General features: G+C 41.2%; 1 protein-coding gene and 1 long non-coding RNA gene across 3 annotated transcripts in view; one reads left to right on the top strand and one right to left on the bottom strand.

The window, feature by feature from the left end:
* The window catches only part of ECT2L (epithelial cell transforming 2 like), a gene marked incomplete at both ends in the record, with an annotated part of 57,262 nt that extends 35,396 nt beyond the window's left edge, over window positions 1-21,866 (bottom strand). Inside the window, 6 exons of the mRNA XM_079781114.1 lie at window positions 447-585; window positions 1,905-2,073; window positions 2,908-3,160; window positions 7,392-7,554; window positions 20,145-20,257; window positions 21,765-21,866. Of these exons, the coding sequence (XP_079637240.1) occupies window positions 447-585; window positions 1,905-2,073; window positions 2,908-3,160; window positions 7,392-7,554; window positions 20,145-20,257; window positions 21,765-21,866 (939 nt within the window). The remainder of the gene's footprint in view (window positions 1-446; window positions 586-1,904; window positions 2,074-2,907; window positions 3,161-7,391; window positions 7,555-20,144; window positions 20,258-21,764) is intronic.
* LOC307105355 overlaps window positions 1-23,250 on the top strand; it is a 46,970-nt gene that overhangs the window by 6,764 nt on the left and 16,956 nt on the right. The window contains exons 2-3 of one of the 2 annotated variants that reach the window (XR_013814017.1): window positions 18,452-18,574; window positions 20,843-20,922. This is a non-coding gene — a long non-coding RNA (uncharacterized lncRNA). Of the gene's footprint in view, window positions 1-18,451; window positions 18,575-20,842; window positions 20,923-23,250 lie in introns of those variants that run through there. The other variant, XR_013814016.1, reaches the window with a different exon arrangement.

Below are 23,250 nucleotides of genomic sequence, written 5' to 3'. Positions count from 1 at the left end.
ATTATAGGAAGAGCATATTTAATTTAATGACACCCTCATTAAAGAGATCGCAAAATAGGATTTCTGACATTATTTATTTTTTTGAGAGATGGTAGGTACATGATATTATTAAATTCCTTGATATTCCAAAGAAGTTTTAAAATAATCTGTAATAACCTTGCTCTTTTGTGGTTTAAGTGCAACAAATTCAATTCAATAAGAATTTATTGGATATCTACTAATACAAGGCAGTTTAGGCCTTTAAAAAAATAATTTTAATTTATGGTTATCTTTACGGCTTCTCATTTTTAAAACTGTTTTGGGTCCGTAAATTTCCACTTAGATCAGACCAATTTTCTTTTAGATGAATCATTATCACACACATGGTGGCCAAAAGATCGCCATACAATTTCTAAGGTCAGTGAAAAAACTTGATTCCGGAAAGACCTGGCCTTCCAGCCCTATACCTCATACGCAGGAATCCGAGATGATATTAATATGAAGTGTGTCTGGAAAGCACGCGAAGGGCTGTCATCGTTTTTTAAAATTCCACGCCAATTTTTCTTTGACAATGAAGGGTAGGAATGTCTTCCAAAAACATTACTTCTGTAGGGGTAAGGGGAAATAAGTGAAGTTCTTATTTTCTCTCTCTTTAAAAAAAAAATTTTTTTTTCAATGTTTATTGATTTCTAGAGAGAGGAAGGGAGAGAGAGAAACATTGCATGTGCCCTGTTCAGGATTGAATCCACAACCCTAGGTATGGGCCCCACCGGGCAATTGAACCTGCCATCCCCTGGTGTGGGAATGATGCTCCAACCAACTAAGCCACCCTGGCCAGGGCTCCTTTTCTCTCTCTCTCTCTTTTTTTTTAATATATTTTATTGATTTTTTACAGAGAGGAAGAGAGAGGGATAGAGAGCCAGAAACATCGATCAGCTGCCTCTTGCACACCCCCTACTGGGGATGTGCCCTTGACCGGAATCGAACCTGGGACCCTTGAGTCCGCAGGCCGACGCTCTACCCACTGAGCCAAACCAGTTTCAGACTTTTCTCTTAGTTTGATTTTGATAATATGTTCTCTGTGGTCGTCAGCTATATTGTATACAAGGCGAGTGGCCTCAGTACTTCCGTTTCTCCCTGTAGTTTGGGAACAAAAGCAAATGGGTCTCCTGGGCAGGTTGGGGCCAAAGCTGCTCTCTGGGCCTCCCTTCCTCCGTCTGCGGGATGCCAGAAAGTTCTCTTGCAGCTTAGCTTTCGTGGGGCTCTGAAAATGAAGGTGGTGACTTACTTAGGGGTTCAAGACGACATTTTGAAAAGGGGCAGCTGAGAGGTTTTATATTTCCTTAATCATCCAGGCCTCACGGTGTTCCGAGTGACGTCTCCGTTCTCTCCAGTCACTCCCACCCCCACATTACCACTGGGATATGCTTAAGCCCTACAACACATTTCTGCAAAAAAAGAATATTTTTGCTCAGTAACTTTATACAGAAAATATACTATATCCACCATGGGGCCTCTTTAGAGAAAGCATGCTCAAGACCACTGTTACCCTAGCCGATTTGGCTCGGTGAATAGAGCAGCCCTCGGACTGAATGGTCCTGGGTTCAAATCCAGTCAAAGGCATGTACCTGAGTTGCAGGCTCGATCCCCGGCCCCCATCAGGGCGTGTGCTGGAGGCAACCAATTGATGTGTTTCTCTAGTATCAATGTTTCTCTCTGTGTGTCTCTCCCCCTCCCTTCCACTCTCTAAAAATCAATGGGAAAATATCAGGTGAGGATTAACAACAACAAAAAAGACAACTGTTCTTGCTATATCAAAGGATAAGAGCCATATAATGGTGAGAGATCCTGCATGTCAGCTAGATTATTCTAGAATTGGTATCAGGGGATGGTCCTGAGCCTTCAGTAGATGGAGGTTTGCTTACCGCTTGGGCAAAGCTTCTAAGGAAGCCAAAACAAGCTGTTTCTCCAAAGCTTCATGTAATCCCACTCGGTCCCTCACAGTCTGAGGGAGACGTGGTTGGCATCGGGATTTGAACAATCTAGAGCAGCGTGTTCCACTCACCCAGGGGGGTCGGACTCGGAATAACTCCTCTGAAAAACAAACAGCAGCCGGCTTGGCTGTTGATTGCACACTTCCCCCAGCCAAGGCTCCATAGATAAAGGCATCAAAAATAAAGCTGTCCCAGGGCAGTATTCCAAACGGCAATCATTATAGCCACTTTTATGGACTCTGTTTGGATTTCTTATCCTGTCAGCACTGTGGCTGCAAGTTCCCAGTCATTTGAGGTCAAGAAACAAAGCTCAGAGAACAAGCAACTCTTTTTCTTGTGGAAGCCAGTTAATTTATAGGCTTCCTATCCATTTCTGTCTTTCTTCTGGGCTTCAAGTAATTTCCCATTTGTTACAATCTCACAGAGGGTGAGTCAGGAAAAAAAAACAAAAACAGGAGAACTCAAGTCAGCTTTGTCAATTAACTTTACACACAAATCAGAAGGCTTAGCTGAACATGTGTCCTGTCCCAACTCCCTTTCCACTTAAAAAAAAAAAAAAAGCCATTCTTCCTATTTTCATTCCCTTTTCATTTCTTCTCCCTTTTCACCAATCCCAATTCTTCGGACCTGTCCTGAGCCTTGTTTGTACTTCTCTCTCCTCCTTATCTTTGGTCTTATAACTAAAAGAAAAACTAGGACAGCAATGGAGGTGCTGATAAGTGACCTTATATAATCCATCTGAAATCTTTTTGGCTTATTCATGAACTTGAAATAGAGTGAGGAGAAAAAGAGCTTGTTCTGAACATACTTCAGAGGATGCCATCCACCTGCTATTCCAGAAAGACAGCGCTATCCTCCTCTCTGGCAAGTTGTATGTAAACCCATTGGTTTCTACAACACTTGGTTATGATGGGAAGTGTTAAATGCTACTCACTCTTACGCAGTGCAATCTCCCCCCAAATTATTTTCCTCAGGCACTTTTCTCTGTGTCTCTCCTGTAGCTCCTCGTCGTCTGCTTTGGGTTCATTCAGGGTCCCATAAACAGCAGCAGCTTCCCTGGGTGTCAGCCAGTCTAAGTTGCACACACAAGCAATGTAATGGTGCTTCCAAGCACCGTACTCATGATCTGTTGGCGTATAGGGCAGAAACCATCCAAGCTTGATGCATTTGGGCATCCATATGCAATCCTTCGGAGAAAGAAATGAGAAAGATGAGTTGTGAGTTTTTTAAAGGTCAGTTTCCTAGTAATAATGCTTTCAAGTACACAAATAATATTTTTTAATACTTTCAGATTTCTAGTGCAGTTGATTTGCCATCTAATCTTGATGCTGAGAAATAAGAAACATTCATTTCTCCATAGCAAAATGATCCTTTGATTATGTATGAATATACACTTAGTGGCCAGATTATTATGATCTCTGAATGCATAATAATCTGGCCACTCAGTATATATATATTAGAGGCCCAGTGCATGAATTCATGCATGGGTGGGGTCCGGCCAGCCTGGCCAGGGGGAAGGGACATGGGAGGTTGGCTGGCCTGCCTGCTGGTCGAACTCCTGGTCAAGGGGACAGTTCGCATATTAGCCTTTTATTATATAGGATATACACTGAGTGGCCAGATTGCTATGCGTTCAGAGATCATAATAATCTGGCCACTCAAGTATATGTATTAGTTATCTTGGTCCACACATCTAGTGCCCCATAGCATTTGGTTACTTTAAGCCTAGATTCTGGGACTTCTGCCTCTAGCAATGATATAGTTGTTTGTTTCAGACCAATCCTCCCACAGAGAACAACTTTGATTGGACCATATGATATTGCCAATGTGCAACCAGTTTTGATATATGAAAACACGGATTTCATGTGGTTGAATCTAATTAAATATCTTGACAAAATATTATACAACAATTATTTGAAGTCATTGTAGAGCTACCAGTGCAATAAGGACCTGTGCAGCTCAGAAGCCTGATCCTGGGCATCACTCTCACATCAGGGAGTTTGACAGCTCCAAAGTGAAGTTCAGGCTGACAAGCTGAGCATAAAGCTACGAGTGAAAGACTTAGAGGCTGTGAAGACTTCTAGACATTCTCACAGGGAGGAGAGGAAACAAATTTAAATTTAAGGCCCACCAAGGGGAGGAACCCTGGTAACCACACCAGGCTTTCAGTTGAGATCCTATTCAGCAAGGACAATGAGAAATTGGGTAAACTATCACCAGGACTGAAGCTAGCTTTGAAACAGCTCATTCTCTGATTGGATTTCAGGCATCTATTCCTAGCCAAACCAAATGCCAGAGCCAAAAGCAAATTCTTTCTGGAGGAAGATAACATCATCCAGAGACTCAAATTATCACATTAACTACTTATACTCAGTATGTGGTATTCAATCAAAAATAGCAGGCACACAAAAAGACATTCATTTTTTCTTTTTTCTTTGAGTAAACAGAAAGAGACCCTCAGGAGATCCAGATGTTGTAATTATCAGATATAAACTTTTTTTAAAAAAATAACCTATACTTAATATGTCTAAGAAATGAAATAGCTAGGTGGAAAATGTTGGCAAGATAATCAAATCAACATTCTAGAACTGAAAAATATAACTAAAATTTAGAACTCGATGGACCAGTTTAAGAGCAAATTAGAATCCAGTTAAAGAGGTAATTAGTCAACTAAATGACAGGCCAGAAGAAAAGTCCAGACTGAAACACTGACAGCCAAAAGGAAGGAAAAGACATATGAGAAAATGTGACACTTATGGGATAAGCATTGGAATCCCACAAGGAAAAGAGAGAAAATGGGGCAGAAGCAATATATAAAGAGATAGCATCCGAGAACTTTTCAAAATGGATAAAGGACATTAAATCTCAGATTCAAAAATCACTACAAAACAGGATAAATGTACAAACACACACAGACTCAAACTCTAGGTACATTATAATAAAATTACACAAAACAAAAGAGAGAAAAACATATAGCAGCTAGAGAAAATAGAAATATTACCTTTAACCCTTTGCACTCGCTTGCTTTTTTCTCGATTTCTTTATTCTACTCGGGATTTAATTTTTTAAATACCCCAGATTTTACAAAGCGCCGCAGTAGAATAAAAATCTGGAGTTTCTTTTCATACAAACTTATTTATTTGGATTTTTTTATATTTCAAATTATTGATACATTCAAAGAGTATAAAAAGAGCTGCTACCGATGCTAACCGTGTCGAGTCACACTCGACATCCGAGTGCAAAAGGTTAAAGGAACAACTATAAAACTTCCTACTCCTCAAAAAATGGTTGTAAAAGCCAGAGAACAATGGAAAAATATCATATACTATAAGCAATTAACTGCCAACCTAGAGTTCAAATTTCCAGTGACACTAGCCTTTAATTATGAAGGTGAAAAGAGACATTTTTTTTATAAAAACTAAGAATTTGTCATCAGCAAGTTGCATGAAATGAAATATTAAAGAGAATTCAGAAAGAAAATGATCTCAAATGGAAATTCAGAGATGTAGGAAGTTATGAAGAGTAACAACAACAAAAAAAGTAAATATGTTGTTACCTATAAATATTGACTATATAAAAAATAGTAATAAGGGGGGTAGGGGTTGGTGAAAAAGGTGAAGGGATTAAGAAGTACAAATTGGTAGTTACAAAATAGACACAGAGATGTAAATTACAGCATAAGGAATATAGTCAATAATAACTATGTATGGTGCCAGGTAGATATTAGAATTACAGGTGGGCCACTCTGTAAAGTGCCTGATTGTCTAACCACTATGCTGTACACCTGTAACTGATACTCAATAATATTGAATGTAACTGTAATTGAAAAATAATAATTAAAAAATAATTGTAATAAAGTCTTGTGAGGTTAACATATATTTAAGTGTTTGTATCTTTTACATATGTTTAAATATATATAAAATCATAGATGACATTAGAATGCCTGACAACAAAAGCATAGAAACAAAGGGGGACGAGAGGGATGGAGTTAAAGGATTCTAAGCTCTTTGCGTTCTCTCGTAAGTCGTAAAGTAATCCTAGCGTGAGTGCTGTAATTGCTAGGGTAGCCATGCAAGAACTTCTGAAGAATTCATAATTAACAATAAAAATAAATAAATATTTAAGTACTCCAAAAGAAGACAAGGAGAAAAATGAAATACAAAACACATGGAACAAACAAATAGTAAAATGGTAGAGTTAGGCCCAAATATATCAGTATTTACATAAATGTAAACAGACCAAATTACCCCAGCTAAAAGTCAAAGACGGCTAAATGTTAAAAAAAAAACCACAACCACCATATTCTGTTTATAAGACATATTTTTTTAAACATAAGGACATAGAAAGGTTGAAAATAGAAAGACAGAGAGCAATCCGCCATGCAGACACTAAGCCTGGACTTTTTTGTAGCAATAAGTCCAGGGCTCACAGTGGCTCTTGCATGTGGCCCCATCACAGAGAGCGAGGTGTTCTCTGGGATCAGAATCTAGCACACGCCACCCTGGGAAGTGTGTACAGGTTCAAGAAGTAAGTTATTGACTTGTTTTTAAAGTATGTCCCCATTACATTCTATTAAGCCTTTTAAAAAGAAATGAAGGAACAAATAGGCCAGAGGCAGGCTTATCTTCTTTACAGATATTAGCCAAAGAGAGCTCAGTTGAAATTGTGAATTATCATGGATAAAATAATCTATAATAATAAAAGCGTAATATGCAAATCAACCAAACGGCCGAAGAGCGGAACGACTGTCCAGACTGTCCGGACGACCACACTATGACACTCACTGGCGCCAGGCCAGCCAAGGTGAGTGTGATGCAATTGGTTGGGGGGCCCCTGCCATCACCCCATGATCACCCTGTAGACAGAGGGAGGCCCAGGCCACCAACCGGCGGACTGTGGCAGGTGGGCGGAGCCCCGGCCGGGTGGACAGGGCCTACCTCTTTGGGGTGACTGATTGTGGAGCCCTGCGATTGATCACCCCAAAGAGGGAGGCCAGTGGGTGGGCGGGGCCTCCCTCTGTGGGGCGATTGATCGCTGGGCTCTCAGACTGCAAGAGGGCACAGGCCCGGCTAAGGAACACCCCCGCCCCCGAGTGCACAAATTTCGTTCATCAGGCCTCTAGTATTATATAAAAACCAAAGCTTAAATAATTTTTAGGAAAGAATGGACTTTTTTAGCCAAGGTAAAATATTTTCTAAATATTTGAGTACTTAAAATTATTATAATTACATGAATTATTAGAATAATGTATAGCTGTTACTTACAAAATAAGTAATGTACTTATTCCTATTTTTTTTCTTACGGATAAGTTATGTTTCAGATACCCCTATTTATCTCTGGGAAGAAAGTTACCCCAGTAGCCTCATTAGAGATGGCTGTTGTATCTGAACCCTAGGAAGTAACAAGTAGTACACCTACCTGTTCAGTTAAAAACTTCCAGGGCCAGCTGACTTGTGCAGCTGCACACAAATCTTTTGGACTCAGAAAGGAAAGGATGTAGAGAGAAATGAAGCGTGGTAACACTGTGGAGAAATCCACTTTGGCCACTTGCATCCTTTCTGAAAACCGATCATGGACAAATCTAAGAAGAAAGATGCAGAAATTTAGTTCAGAACACTAATATCCATGAACTGTACAAAACAAAACAACGATTTAAATTGTTGAACTTATGAGTATAAAATTATTGATAGTTTTCTTATATTACCTTTTATGTTTGTATGATTTATAGCAATACCCCCTTTTTTATTCCTGATATTGGATAATTTGTGTTTTCTCTCTTTTTTTATTTTCTACTCAGTTGGTCAACTTTGTTACTTTTTAAAAAAAAAAAACAGCTCTTGTTTTTGTAGATTTTTTAAATTGTCCATTTTCTATTTTATTTATTTTTACTATTCATTATTTTTTTCCTTCTACTTGCTTTGGGTAAAATTTGCTATTTTTTCTAATATTTTTAAAATGTAATACTGTTTATTTAACTTCAAAAATATTTCAGCACTCTAAGTATATAAAAGTAAAAACAAAACAAAACAAAACAAAAAAACATTCCAAATTGTGTTTAGTACAGAAGGTTCTTGAACTTTCATTGATGCAGTGAGTCTTCACTTTGCTGAAAATGAAGAGTTGTACAGTTTGTTTAAGAACAAACAGTTTAAAACTACCACACCTAACTAAAAAAGACCCAAACTCTTCTCACGCCAGCTGACCCCCTTTTCCAGAGCTGAGAATAGCAGAGTGTTGTGTCACCATGAACAAAAACAGGACAACCTGAAGCTAAATGGATGCCCACTGCATTCCCTGGTCCACTCTTCACAGGCACCTTCCCACAGCCTCGATGCCAAGCAAAGAGCATCAAGAGCTTGTCTCGGTTGTTTTGTTCTTTTTACAAACTATAGATATAGATAACTCAGAACTTCTAGCCAATAACCAAATAGTTAACACCATCTTACAGATTAAGAAAAGAAGAAGAAGAAAATGCCAGAAACATCTTTAAATGCCTTATCACATCAACAGCAAAGTGCACAGAGTGAGAACACGAGAGCCTTTTCATTTAAAAATGTTTGGAAATATGTACAACTTTGATGTAGTTCAAGGGTACTCCGGACACCACGGCCACTTCATGTAAACCACTGACAATTTCTAGGGCACTTTAAGAGACTACATATGATCATGATCCAACTGTGTGGTTAATCCTAATGTGGGCAACAGACACTTCTCAAATAGAGCTGTGTCAGTTATGGGGCTCCCCTACTCTACGGTATTCACAAGGAGACAGATAACACAGCTTTCAAAATTCTTCTTCTCCCTCTTCCTCCCCCCCTCTCCTCCTCATAAGTCCAAGACATCATATTTTATCTATAAACATTTCAGTGTGTATACTAAACAATGAGAATATTAAAATACATATTATCTAATACTATCATCATACCTAAAGAAATTCAATAATTTCTTAATGTGACATCTATAAAGAAAACTTGTTTATATGACATCCATCAAGAAAACTTCTTACACTGCATTTCAAGCTGCCTAAGCACAGATCTTGAATAAAGACAAAATCTAAGGCCCTATCAAAGTGGTCATCTTGAGACTATAGAGGCCAAAGAGACATTTGACAGCCCATGAAAGATGCATTGCTGGCCCTGCAGCCACCAACTATAAAAACAAACAACGACAAAAACGATTGTCCTTTTTAGATATTAGCATAAACATCTGCTACAGTCCCAAGCTACCAGATGGGTGGTCATCACTGAATAAGAATCTCTAGAATAAGAAAGTTTGGGAGCAATCCAGGTACCAGTAAATCAAACTCTTCACTGGAACTTCTCATCTCCTCCAAACTTCATGGAATTACAGACATTTGTGACCAGTCTCACAGCTGATTGGAAACTTTGGCAATAAGAACCTACCAGAACTCATTTACCTCAGGCCGTTGACACTAGAACTTTTTCTCTCTGCTAAGGCGCTACTGCTGCCCTGTGACTGGGTCCTAATGGACAGATGAACTCACTGCAAGAAAAGTCATGATTCTGAACAGATCTCATTCTGCCGTGGGTCTTCTCTGACCGTCATTTCCATAGAGTGGGTCAAGCCTCAGAAAGTTTCCAAGTGAAATGAAAATGGCGCCTCCAGTTAGGGACAAAAAGACCTTAGCTACATTCATGAACAAGTTGCTGAACATCCACTAGACCCAGAGAGAGTCTTGACCAGGAATTTACTCAAACTGCTGGCTTAGCTAGAGCCTCATCTACAAGTCGTAAGAGGAGGGCAAATTCTACCTTGCAACAGAACACCAGCTCATACATGTAGAAGGAATTAGATTAGAAAATCACCACTTGGTAGCTATCATAGTAATAAATGCTTCAGATAAGAATCACCAATGGGTGCAGCAAACAAGTTTGATGAGAAACAGGATATTTGCATAGATTCAAATATTTTTAATTCATTTCAAAGTAATCACTCCACTACTTTTTAGTTATTAACTAACTAGAGGCCCGGTGCATGAAATTCGTGCATGGAGGGGGGTTGTCCCTCAGCCCAGCCTGTACCCTCTCCAATCTGGGACCCCTCAAGGGATGTCCGACTGCCCGTTTAGGCCCGATCCTGGATCGGGCCTAAACGGGCAGTCGGACATCCTTCTCACAATCCAGGACTGCTGGCTCCCAACTGCTCGCCTGCCTGCCTTTCTGATTGCCCCTAACCGCTTCTGCCTTCCTGCCTGATCACCCCCTAACCACTCTGCTGCCAGCCTGTTTGCCCCCAACTTCCCTCCTCTGCCGGCCTGGTCACCCCTAACTGCCCTCTCCTTCAGAGTTGATCACCTCCAACTGCCCTCCCTTGCAGGCCTGGTCCTTCTCAACTGCCCTCCTTTGCAGGCCAGGTGCCTCCCAACTGCCCTCTCCTGCTGGCCATCTTGTGGTGGCCATCCTGTGTCCACATGGGGTTAGGATCTTTGACCACATGGGGGCAGCTATATTGTGTGTTGCAGTGATGAGCAATCTGCATATTACTCTTTTATTAGATAGGATAGAGGCCTGGTACAGGGGTGGGGGCCAGCTGGTTTGCCCTGAAGGGTGTCCCGGATCAGGTGGGGGTTCCCTTGGGGCATGGGGCGGCCTGAGCGAGGGGCCTGTGGTGGTTTTCAGGCTGGCCACGCCCCCTGGCAACCCAAGCGGAGGCCCTGGTATCTGGAATTTATTTTCCTTCTACAATTGAAACTTTGTAGCCTGGAGCGGAGCCAAGCCTGGGGCTCCCTCTGAGGCCGGCAGCCATTTCTGTTGGGGTTATAATTGAAACTTTGTTGCCTTAAGCGGGTGGGCCCGGCCAGGGTGTGCGGAAAGCTTTGCTTCCCCTGTTGCCGGCGGCAACCCTGGCCTGCTCTCTCAAGCTCCATCCTGCCGCCATTTGTTTGAATTTGTTTACTTTCTATAATTGAAACTTTGTAGCTTGAGCGGAGGCTTAGGCCTGGCAAGGGCAGGCGGAAAGCTTGGCTTCCTCTGTTACCTAGGAAACCTTGATCTCTGTGGCTGTAGCCATCTTGGTTTGGGTTAATTTGCATGCTCGCTCTGATTGGATGGTGGGCGTGTCTTGTGGGTGTGTCGGAGGTATGGTCAATTTGCATATTTGTCTATTATTAGGTAGGATTAGTACAAAATACTTCATAATTAGTCATCTTAACTAAGAAACATTGCAAAAATAGTATAAATAATTTATTTAGTAAGAGACTAATGGACATGGTTGGTCCCCGATGTGATCCACTGAGAGCACAGCATCGCTTCTGTGTTCTTCCTGCCAAGAATGTAATAACCTGGACGTGATCTTGAGGAAATGTCAGCCAACCACAAACTAAAGGTCATTCAACAAAGTAACACATCTGTGCTCTTCAAGTGTCAAGAAAAAACAAGGAAACACTGAGCAATGAAAGGTGGCTATAGAGACATAAAAATTAAATACCATCAGTGGCCATGGACTGGATTCTAGAATGAGAAGGAAAGGATGATTATAAGGGACATGGTTGGAAAAATCAGGAATATTGAATGGAGTCTGTGAGTTGGATGGTAGTGCTCAATAAATGCTGATTTCCTGGTATTAGAGGAAGTACTTGATTTTTTCAGCAGACTGTCCTTGTTTTTTAGGACTTACTGAAAGGCATAGGGTCAGTGGGGAACATGTTTACAACCTACTCTCAAATGATTTGGAATAATATGGCAAAAAAAATGTAAATTGTTAACAATTGAGGAATCCAGATGAACAGTGTAAATAAATTACTTATACTATTTTTGCAATGTTTCTGTAAGTTAAAAGTTATTGCAAAACATAAAGGACTTTAAAAAAAAAAAAAAGAGGCTACCTGTTTTAGTTCCAAGGTTTAATGATTGCCAATTACTGTGTGTGTTTCTACTCCCCTGGCTTTATTTTAAGTTCCTGCTCTCTCTTGATTCCTGTCCGTGCAGTTTTGTCACAACCTGAGACAAAACAGAGTGGCTTTAAAATGAACCTGTTGGCATGTCAGTCTGGGGAAAGCATATGTGTGTGTGTGTGTGTGTGTGTGTGTGTGCGCGCGCGCGCGCACGCGCATGCATGCGTGTGCATGTACGTGTCATGTAAGCAGGAGGGCAAAGAATGGAGTGGTGCATGTCCTGCAGCATATAGTGTCCACAGACAGAAATGTCACTTGGGGAATCTTCTCATCATTGATAGGGATTAACATTCAAGCTGAATGAGACCATGCCAACACCAAGCACAGTTAACCCCAATGGGTCACTGATCTAACTCATCACTGTCTGCGGCAGGCTTCTCCGTCATTTCACTGGCTCTCGACAGACAATTTGCTCTCATTTGGAATTACAAAACACATCCATCAAATAAGATGCAAAACAGGAATGTCTTCAGCCTCCTTTGCATAGAGGGGACTCAGTATCTTTGGAGTTTTTGTTCCCATCCCCTTCACACCCCACAGCCTCTACTGATTCATACCAACAGAGTAAATGGGAAGAATTGAGTTACTTTTTAAAGAAAATCCCAATTATACATGTTTTATAGATGTTTCCTAGTCTGTGCTTCTGCTACAAGGACACATTCAAGCATAATGAATGAATCTTAAGCAAGAAGGAAAGAAAATGCTTCAGTCACATTTAAGAAATCAGTGCATGAACAGCAGAACAGGGCGAGTTTGCAGTAATGACACCGTGGCTTGTTGCATTTTAGTTAGTGTTGCAAAGTAATAAATCTGTGAAGAGAAATAACAACACGTAAGGAGACAATGAACAAAATGTGCTTTGCTCATTTATTGTGACATGGATAGCTTCTTTTAAATAATTCATGCTAATGCTTTGCAGTGTGCTACTGAATGTACAATGTGTACTTTGCAAAAATAACAAGGCTTAGTAATATGGGACTTGAATCGAATTCTCTGCTCTTAAATTCCTGATAAGAAGTGGAAAGAAGCTGCCAAAATTGTGATGAAAGTGACTGGGGGAACAGCTTGGGGAGGTGGCCTGGAGAGGGGCAAGTGGGTTTGGTAGAGGTACCCGTTTTCTAGTTGCCAACGTAGCACCTCTTGAGTCTTGTCTGGTGACTTTACAAACACTCTATGGCATGGTCAGGGTCTGTATGAGATGGCTTTCCATGTGCATTCCAGTGATACATAGAATAATGACTGGGATTGGGGTACAAAGGAAATGAAGAACCAGGTGCTAAAGTCTTCAGCAATTAAGAGAGCAACCATAAGTTTGTTCTTTGTATTTTAGTCTGTTTCTGTTTTGTTTGTTGTTTTTGTTTTAGATTCCACATATAAATGAAATCATATGGTATTTGTCTTTCTCTGTCTGACTTATTTCCATTAGCTTAATACTCTCTAGATTCATCCATGTTGTTGCAAATGGCAATATTTCATTCCTTTATAATGCTGAGTAATAGTCCATTGTATATATGTACCACAGCTTTATTTATCTATTCATCTATTGATGGACAAATAGGTTGCATCCATATCTTATTTTAAATAATTTTAGAGAATTTTAAATAATTCTGCAATGAGTATAGGGGTGCATATATCTTTTCAAATCAGTGTTTTTGTTTTTTTCAGATAAGTACCTAGAAGCAAAATTGCTGGGTTGTAAGGAGTATTTATTAAATAGATAAAAGTGGTTTTATTATCTGGCAGTACAATTCTTGCACATTTTTTCTTTTATATTCAAATTTTTCTTAACTATTGTCCATTTTCTTTTCTGGATTAGTTTTAGAATAAGTTTCTCAAGGTTCATAAGGAAATCCTATTTGGGAATTTTTACTGAGATTTAATTAAACTTGAAGGTTAATTTAGAGAAAATTGGCATCTTTAAACATAGTACATCTATATGTTTATCCAGGATTATTTCTTATTATCCTTTAATACTAATTTATAATTTCCTGATTAATGGCCTTGCACTTATCTTTTTAGTTGTATACAACACAGATAGGGAAGCAGAGCAGGGAGAAGGGAGAGAAAGAGGGAGGAGAGGAAGAGAGGGAGAGGAGGGGAAGGAAAGACAGACACACACAGAGAAAGAGATCTAGTAACATCATTTGATTCCAAGGATCTAGCCCAGCCTGAAGCTAGATCAATCTTTTTTTTTTTTAATTGATTTCAGAGAGAGGAAGAAGAGGGAGAGAGTGATAGAAATATCAATAATGAGAGAGAATCATCAATCAGCTGCCTCCTGCACACCCCTTACTGGGGATGGAGCATGTACTTTATAAATGGCTGGTAGTACTATTTGGGCCTGTGCCCTGACCAGAAATCAAACTGTGACCTCCTGGTTCATGGGTCAACACTCACCACTGGGCAACACTGGCCAGGCAGCTAGACCAATCTTAAGTCAATAAATTCACATTTCTTCTTAAGCTGGTTAGAATTCCATTCCTGCTGTTTGCACTTGGAAGCATTCTGACCATGAAATAAAAGAACAATAGAGAGAGCAGGAGGAGGGATGGCACACGTCACTGAGAGCTCACGGTGCGCCATGGCGTGCTCCTTCTGCTTCTCAGACTGGCGAGCCATGCGGGTCTCCGGGCAGCCACTTCTGCACGGGTTCTGCTGCTACCCTCCTGGGCCCTTCTTACAGAGATTCGTAAATACAGAGCACAGACCAATCGTCTCTTAAAACCTGGTCTCCCTTTCCCTGATTACCTGTGAATCTGACTCCTCTTACACAGAGGGTAAGAGGACACTTGGTGGAGCTGAAAGCTAATAGCGTGTACTTTACAAATGGCTGGTGGTACTATCGGAGCTGCTGCGTTTGGGAAGCTGTGCAGTGAACTTGGAGAGGTGCCATTCGCACAGATGACAGCGTGGAACAGCAGCCCGTGGAGCTGTGTGGCAGGGCCCCTTAGGTTGTATTGTTGTGCACAATTCCTTTGGGTTGCTCTATAGAGGTCTGGAATTAATTAAATAATGAAAAGTTTTTAATGAAGCAAAGTATTAGAAATCGCCTCTATTCAAAAACTTTCAATATCTTAAAAAATGTTTTCCTCCTGCAAACTACCAATTGAAAAAAAAATTTTCTTTCTGATCACCTTTTGGTTATTATTGTAATGGGAGTGTTTTAAACATCTCGTTCATTCAATAAGCATTTATTGAGCGGCTGCTATGTAGCTGGTATTGATTGCTCTAAGTGCTAGGGACAGACAGAGTCACCAGAAGAAGTTCTTACATTCCCATGGACATGTAGACAGGAAATAAGCCAACAAGCACTGGATATAACATAATGTCAGGTGGTGCTCAGTGCTACAAAGATAAGTGAAACATTATTAAGCAGAGACATCATTTACACAATGGGAAGTGAGAACGTCCATGCACGGGTTGGCCATCTGTGCTCCTTCTATGTCTATTCCCACCCAATTAAACAGCTTAGGGTTTTTAATTGGGTTTCTCCTTTTTTTTTTTTTTTTTAAACTCAAGGGTTTTCTTTCTTAGCTTCATCCACCCCTAAAAACCACCCCAACAATGAATGTTAATACATACAGCAAGCATGTCAAACTCAAAGGCTAACACGGGCCAATTTAACGAGGCATGCGGCCCACAGGACATGAGTTTGACATGCTTGACATACAGTATTTCATACAATTGCCTATGACCATCTGGTCTATATGAAAGGACAGGAACATGTCCAGACGATGAGCTGAGGGGAGGGAAGAGTCAGGATGACTCTAATTTCAAGACTGTGTTAGATATTCAGAAACCCAGTGTGTCTCTTAACACTTTCTTCTCCTCCCCACTGCCTCCTCACAGAAATATTCTCTAACAGGTGTGCAGTGACTCACAGGGATGTAGCTGTTCTGTATTCAAAATTAACCTAGAAGCATGTTGTCTCTGAAAAATTTATATACAAGATTCCCTCACAGTTCACAACTGAGATATACATCCTGCACTGAGCCCTCCCGGGGGGTGCTGGGAAGAGGGGCAGGTGTCCTGAAGTGGGAGGTGTGTGTGGGGGTGCTCTCTCATCTATATGTTGGTTGGTGGGTGTTCTGCCCTGAAACCCCATTTCCAGTGGCTCTGAGGGAGACCAATAATTAGAGCCCTTCACTGATCATTATCTCCCTCTCCCCTGAGACACACACCCACAGAAATTCCATCCATCTCTGGGGAATGAATTTGCATGAATGTGGCCCCCCCCACCAGGGAAAGCGACAAGTGTGAACAGCTCCAGAAAGGCCTTGGCATGGGGCGCTGCCTGGTACTGAGCAGAGGCAATTTGGAACCGGTCTCACCAGTGTGGCTAGGAGACAGAAGCAAACTTCTCTAGGTTTCTCCGAGTGTGACAGACATAAAAGCCCAGTTTCCTTTAAGGAGTTGCAGGAGAGGTCAGCCCAGTCCAGCGGCAGGGGGACGACACCACTGGAAACCATTAGACACGCGGCCACATAAGCTTAATGTACTGGGGAAATGCCATGGTAGAGGTTTGTAAAAATTGCTGGTGGTGAAAATGAGCAGGGAAAGCTTCCCGGGAGAGGTGACATTTAAGTCAAGGTGAAAGGGAGAATCTCTGCCAAGAATATGGAAGAATTATCCAAGAATTGGATAATTTCAAAAGCTGAACCTTTGAAAAATGTCTTAAATATCATAAAACTCCATTTAAGAAATCTTCTTAAATCATAACAATGTGGAATATTTATTAGGAAAGAAAAAATATTAGATGTTTGACTACATCTCATAGAGATTAAGAAGAAACTTTTATTTATTTATTTATTTTTTTAAGAAGAAACTTTTAAAGGAAACTTTTAAAGGTGATAGCATGTTTCTGACCAATACTGCATATCTTGTTTATGCATTATAGCTGTAACTGCCTGAATTAAAACAATATTATGCATAACCTACGGACACAGACAATAGTGTGGGGAAGGTCTGGTATGGGGTGGGGCTGGGTGGAGGGAGGCAAAGGGGGGAAAATGGGGAACATCAGTAATACTGTCAACAATTAAAAAATCTTATTCAGAAATTACAAAACAAAACACCTAAAGCTTGGCTTCTCTGCCTTGAAAACAAGGTAATTTGCATAAATATAGCTTGGCTTATGTATAAAAAATGCTAAATTCTCCTGTTTATTCACAGGCTTATTCACAGTTATCAGGAAACAAGGACTATAGGAATAAATGTGATTCAAAAGAAATGATTAATAGTTAAAAGTCAATTGCCCTGCCACCATTTGACCCAGCAATTCCATTCATAGGTATATACCTCAAAGAAATAAACACATCCATATAGAAAAACTTGTACACACATGTTTATAGCAGCATTATTCGCAGTAGCCAAAATGCATAAACACCCCAAATGTCCATCATCTGCTGAATGGTAAATAAAACATAGCATATCAATACAATGGAATATTATTTGGCAATAAAAAGGAAAGAAGTGCTGATACATGCTACAAAATGGGTGAATGGTAAGAATATTATAATACATGAAAGTAGCAGTCACAAAGTGTATGATCCCATTTATATGAAAAGTCCAGAAAAGGCAATTTTATAGAAACAGAAAGTAGATTAGTGGTTTCCCAGTGCTGGGAGGTGGGGATAAGGGGTGACTGCTAATAGGTATGGGGTTTCTTTTTGGGGTGATGAAAATGTTCTAAACTTTGGTTGTGGTAATGGTTGCACAACTCTGGACTTAATAAAACCGCTGACCTATACCTTTTAAATAGATACATTTTGTTGTATGTGAATTACCTCTCAATAAAGATGTTTCAAAGAAAGGTGACTGCTCTAACTTTAATCTAAAAAATAAAACGAGTTGGGCTTTTAAGATTTAATTAAAATTTAGCACCATTCAGATTGGATAACACTATGAGCACATGGGATCTGCAGATGCTGATAGGAGAGAAGAAATGGCTAGCTGAAAGACATGGGAAGGAAGTGGTACAAGAAAAACTGAATCCAGACTTCAGGGAGTGAACTGATTGATGTTAAACAAGAAAGACTACCACTACTAATTAAAGATGGGTTCAGGATGCCAAATCTAGAGACCAGAAATTGACATACAGCTTCCCCTAAAATCAGCAGCCCAGAGAATGTAATAACAGATTTGTGGAATGATGAAATACAAACAGCGCCCTGCAGAAACACAGCTGCTAGGAAACAAAGGAAAGTAATCTCACTCAACAGATTAGTTCCATACCCTCGTCCCATAGAAAGAAGAATTCAGGTACCAGACAAAGGATGCAATTTCCAGCGACAAAATGTCAGGCCTAATGTTAATAAGCCTCAAAACATACCAGAAGTTCTCTTGTGACCTCTAGTGGTTACAACTAAAATTGCTTGGTCTGTGATACGTGAGACTAAACCCACAAAGCAATTATGGATATGGGGTTTGGCCTGTAATTTTCTTATCTTGAAAGCTGTCAAGTTGGAGTAGAAGAAAATCTAGCCAATGACTGCCATAAAAAGTTTCCTTCCCTCATTTTTAAGCACTGACTGGAGAGCTGTTTCTCTGTGGCTTGTTTTTGCAGCTTCTTTAAACACAACCAGGAAGGTGTCTGTCTCCCTCCAGTGACTCAGTGGCTTCATAAGGGACAGTCGATTAACAATCCACTATGTGCCCAGGATGCAGGAGAAAGCTGGCAACGGAGAAGGTGAGCGAGTGGGTAGGAGAGAGGAAATGGCTGAGCAAAATAGATGGGCCGGAAAAAGTGCAAGAAAACGTGGGAGGCGGGTATTACAAACTGAAAAAGCCAATTTGGTCTTGCACAAGTCTCCAGTAATTTTCAGTAGCTACCTAAGAAGTTCAAAGTCCCCCCAACATTCCCACCAGGTTATAGTGAAAGCCACTCACACCGAGTGATGCCATACTTAGAGTTTTAGGAAGCAAACCTGGGTGCAGAAGCCCAAGCCGGCCTCTCCTGTAGCCTGACGTCCCAGCACTGTCCTTTGGGTGGAAGGTTCACTTAAATGAGAAAGGACGAGAAGCAGTTCACATTCCAGAAACAGAAGTCTATCGTTACCCTCGTGGTTGACCTCAGACTCCCAGAAATCCCCAGACTGATAAGGCTGTGTGTTTGGGGATGAAACCCAAAAACCATCCTTTCTCTACCAGCTACCAGCGGGGCTGGATTCTTCAACCATGTCCAGGCGCACTGCAGGGCTCTCTAGAATATTCCGGTCTGTCCACATCTTTAATTTCACCAGAGACACTCCATTCCTAACACTCATCTGACGAGTTAACCAGCCGCTAGTTGCTCTGATAATAACTAATGCCGAATATTTGCTATGTTAATTAGTAAAACACTTGGTAATGACTGAGACAGTGACCTTTCCAATTCAATGTTAGCTAACTCCCTCCAGAGTATTAATTCCTGATCAGAATACTAGCAACCACTGGTATTTCAACTAACACCTTCAAATATCACACCGTCTTTGCTGCAGGATTTCAAAGGAGACTGTAGACATGGTAGGAGAGAAGCGTACGAGCGAGAACAAGGACACACTGGTCATCAGTGACCATGCTGTGCAAGTCTTGCCCATGTTCCTAAGTGTTGCTGCCATGGTTACTGCTCAGCCATGTTTCAGATACAACCATTCAGGTAACAAATATTTATGGAGTGTCTATCTATGCACCAGATATCTACTTGATGTATCTCGTCTGATAGTTCCCAAGGGGCCTTACTATGCGAGGGGGGTGTTAAACATTCACTAGCTGAGGCTATTGACAAGTTTTTGTTTGTTTGTTTGTTTTTTATTGTTGTTTTTTTAAATATTTCATTGATTCTCCACAGAGAGGAAGGGAGAAGGACAGAGAGTCAGAAACATTGATGAGAGAGAAACATCAATCAGCTGCCTCCTGCACCCCCCCCCCCCCCCCCACCAACTGGGGATGTGCCTGCAACCAAGGTACATGCCCTTGACCGGAATCGAACCTGGGACCCTTCAGTCCGCAGGCCGACGCTCTATCCACTGAGCCAAACCGGTCAGGGCTATTGACAAGTTTTTGCAAAAACTAAACACCCCCCGTGGTACGAAGATGTTAAAGCCCCAGAGGTTCCGTGTCACTCTCAAGGAATCAGCAGCAGAAGAGTGTTCATAAACCTTCAAATGTCAAAACACCAAGGGCTTTGTTTTTTTCTAGGGGAAAAACCCTTAAAGGTTATATAAACATTTTGTTTTCATTAAGAACCAATGATATCTACATCAATCAGCTACGTTTACCTTAGTTGTGATTTAGTGCAGCGTAAAAGTATCGTGAATAAGAATTCTTGACGTTGCTTGTTAGTCCAGAGGTCAAACCAATGACTTATAAGAGCAACTCTTTCCTGAAAGAGCTGTAAGGGGGAGGGGGAATTACATTTTTCTCTGTACAGTTTAACATATTCTTAGTTGCTAAGCAATTTAACCACCTCACAGCTCACATTTGCACAGCAGTTTACAGTTCACAGAGCACATGCGTAGTGGAGGTCTCTCCCTCCAGCTTCACCTGCTTGTATCCCGGGGCACAGACAAGCCCAGGCTTGTGGACGGGCTGGTGGGAGAGATAATTACAGAGGGGCCCAGGAGGCCTCTTTCAACACAGAGAGGGAAGGAATCCTGGCTCTTGTTCCTACCTTGGCTGAGATAGCCTGGGGAAACAGATTGCAAATATTTCATCTTGAAAACACAAGCAAGCTACCTATCCTTGTTGAACTGTGAAAACGAGGCCATTTGAAGTAGGTATGATTTTTACTAACCCACAGTCCTATAGCTTCATGGCACCCACCAGAAGGAAAGTTAATAAATACTGCTAAATAGCCATTGCTAGACGTGCCTCTAGGAAGGACAAACACCAAGAACCAGCATCCCCCCAAACCTGGGTGTCAGCCCAGCTTTGCTCAGATGACATATACAAACTCGCTGATTTATTGCTCCGTCAGGCCTCGGTCCCAGCTCGTGTGGTCTCCCTCCCTGGTGGGCAGGCCTGAACCACGCATGAGCTCTGAAGGCCCCGCCAGCCGTCCCCATCAAGGTCCCCCAGAGCCATTCAAGGACTACTTCCTGCGCTACCTTCCACGGGGGACATCCCCAGACCATCGGGCCACACAGCTGGCACAGGAGGGAAGAGAGGATTAAAGAAATACACAGAGGAATATCCAAGGGTGGCTTAAATTACCAGCCATCATTCCCTAAAAGATATATCATAAATAAATAAGGATATGAAATAATAACTAATATTAATAATACAAATAAATAATACAAGAATAAACTCTGTTTCACGTACTCACCGTTGTAAACCCACTTTTTTTTTTTAAATCCTCACCCAAGGATATGTTTCTATTGATTTCAGAGAGAGAGAAACATCCATGTAATAATAAGAGAGCAACAATGATCAGTTGCCTCCCATACATACCCCAACTCGGGATCGAACCTGCAACCTAAGTATGTGCCCTGACGGGAACTGGACCCACAGCCTTGCTGGTGCATGGGAAGATGCTCCAACCAACTGAGCCACCTGGCCAGGGCTGTAAACCTACTTTTGCCCACCCTGGAATATTGACACTCCACACCAAAAGCACCTCGCTTTTCTCTTTCCTGTCACAGTGAACAGTGTGTGTTGTGGAGGTTTCTGTTTTGTCCCTGGGGGTACAGAGGAAAGGGAAACAGATCTGGAGCCTTCCATAAGGTAGGAGTTGGGGACTGGGGTGAGACAAATGTAGGTTGATTTTTATTCAAAGTGGCTCAGATACTAAATCCTTTAGGGGTGTTTTTAGAAAATATATGGCAACATGAGACCCAAAATGTCATAGTAAAATGAGCCTTACAAATTAAACTTGTTCTCTTCTGGAGTGTGTAACTCACCTGTCTGTTTAATGCCTTGTTGCTACATGGCGTCCAGGCACTGAATCGCGTGTGGAAGCTCTCCATTTCCAGGGTTTTCCTGGAAGAATCCCCAGCTGACATCCCAGCAAATTATTTTCTTCCAGTCCTAGAAACTATAGGTTCCTTTCAAACGATGGTTCATTAAGATCACCCAGAAACATCCAGTATATTAATATTGTCCTTATAGGAATTAAGTAATTACAGCAATGCATGGACATATATATCCATGGAAGAGAATCCATACAAATAATACACAGGAAGTTCGTGTACTCCAAGTAATTGTAATTTATTCTGTCCTCCTCTGGTTGCACCCAAATGTGAATCTAAGCCAGGTGTTTTTCCCTTTGCTGGGAAATGACTCAGAAATTGGAGTGATTCTGTATCAGACAGGGATGTGGACTTGACTCCCCACCACACACACACCCTACCCTCACCCCGGAAAGCAAGAATTGAAGGGCACAAAGACACCACTCCACCTGCCTGTCTTTTGAGGACACAAGTCAAACAGAATGTAGAGAAAAACATAGGCTAATGTATTAGTTTTCCATTGTTATACAACAAATTACCTAAAACTCAAAGTTTCTATGGGTCAGGAGTCTAGGCACAGCTTAGTGCAATACTGTCCTAGTCTACTCGGGCTGCCGTAACAAAATACCATAGGCTGGGTGGCTTTATTTTTTTACAGTTCTGAAAGCTGGACGCCCAAGATCAAGGTGCTATCAGGGCTGGTTTCTGGTGAGACTTCTCTTCCTGGCTTGTAAATGGCCATCTCCTCACTGTATTCTCATAAGGCCTTTCTTCTGTGCACACACAGGGAAGGGGGTGGGAGAGACAGACAGACAGACAGACAGACATACAGAGACCTACTGTCTCTTCTTCTCTTTATAAGTCCTATTGGATTAAGGTCTCACCCTTACAACCTCATTTAACTTTCATTACCTCTGTATAGGTTCCTGTTTCAAGCTACTAACTGTCAGGATGGTTTGTTATCCAGCACAGACTGACAAAGCCATGTGTTGGTGTGCATCCAGGACTCTCACATACAGCTGGTGTGATATCAGCACTTCGAAAAACTGTTTGGCATTGTTTCCTAAAGTTGAACATGTGCATACATTTGACCCAACAAAAAAACATGAACATGTGGACCAGATATATCCACAATATTCACAGCTGCGTCAGATAGCTCCAAGCTGGAAAAAGCCCACGCACCCATCTACAGTTGAATGGATAACCATGTTGTCATATATTCATGTAACAGGATGCTGCTACACACAAAAATATGTAGGACTCACATACTTAAGACATTAAACAGAACAAGCTGAAAACAAAATAGTACATTTTCTATGGTTTAATTCATACAAAGTTCTACACTATAGCGTTAGAAGTCAGGATGGCAGTTACCTTTGGGGAGGAAAAAGAGGGTAAAGACAGGGAAGGACCTGAAAGGTGATTCTGAGGTGCTGCT

Source organism: Cnephaeus nilssonii (assembly GCF_951640355.1).
Source record: "Cnephaeus nilssonii genome assembly, chromosome: 9".
Taxonomy (NCBI): Eukaryota; Metazoa; Chordata; class Mammalia; order Chiroptera; family Vespertilionidae; genus Cnephaeus; species Cnephaeus nilssonii.
The sequence above is the reverse complement of the archived record's forward strand: the minus strand, read 5'-3'. Positions and strand labels throughout refer to the sequence as shown.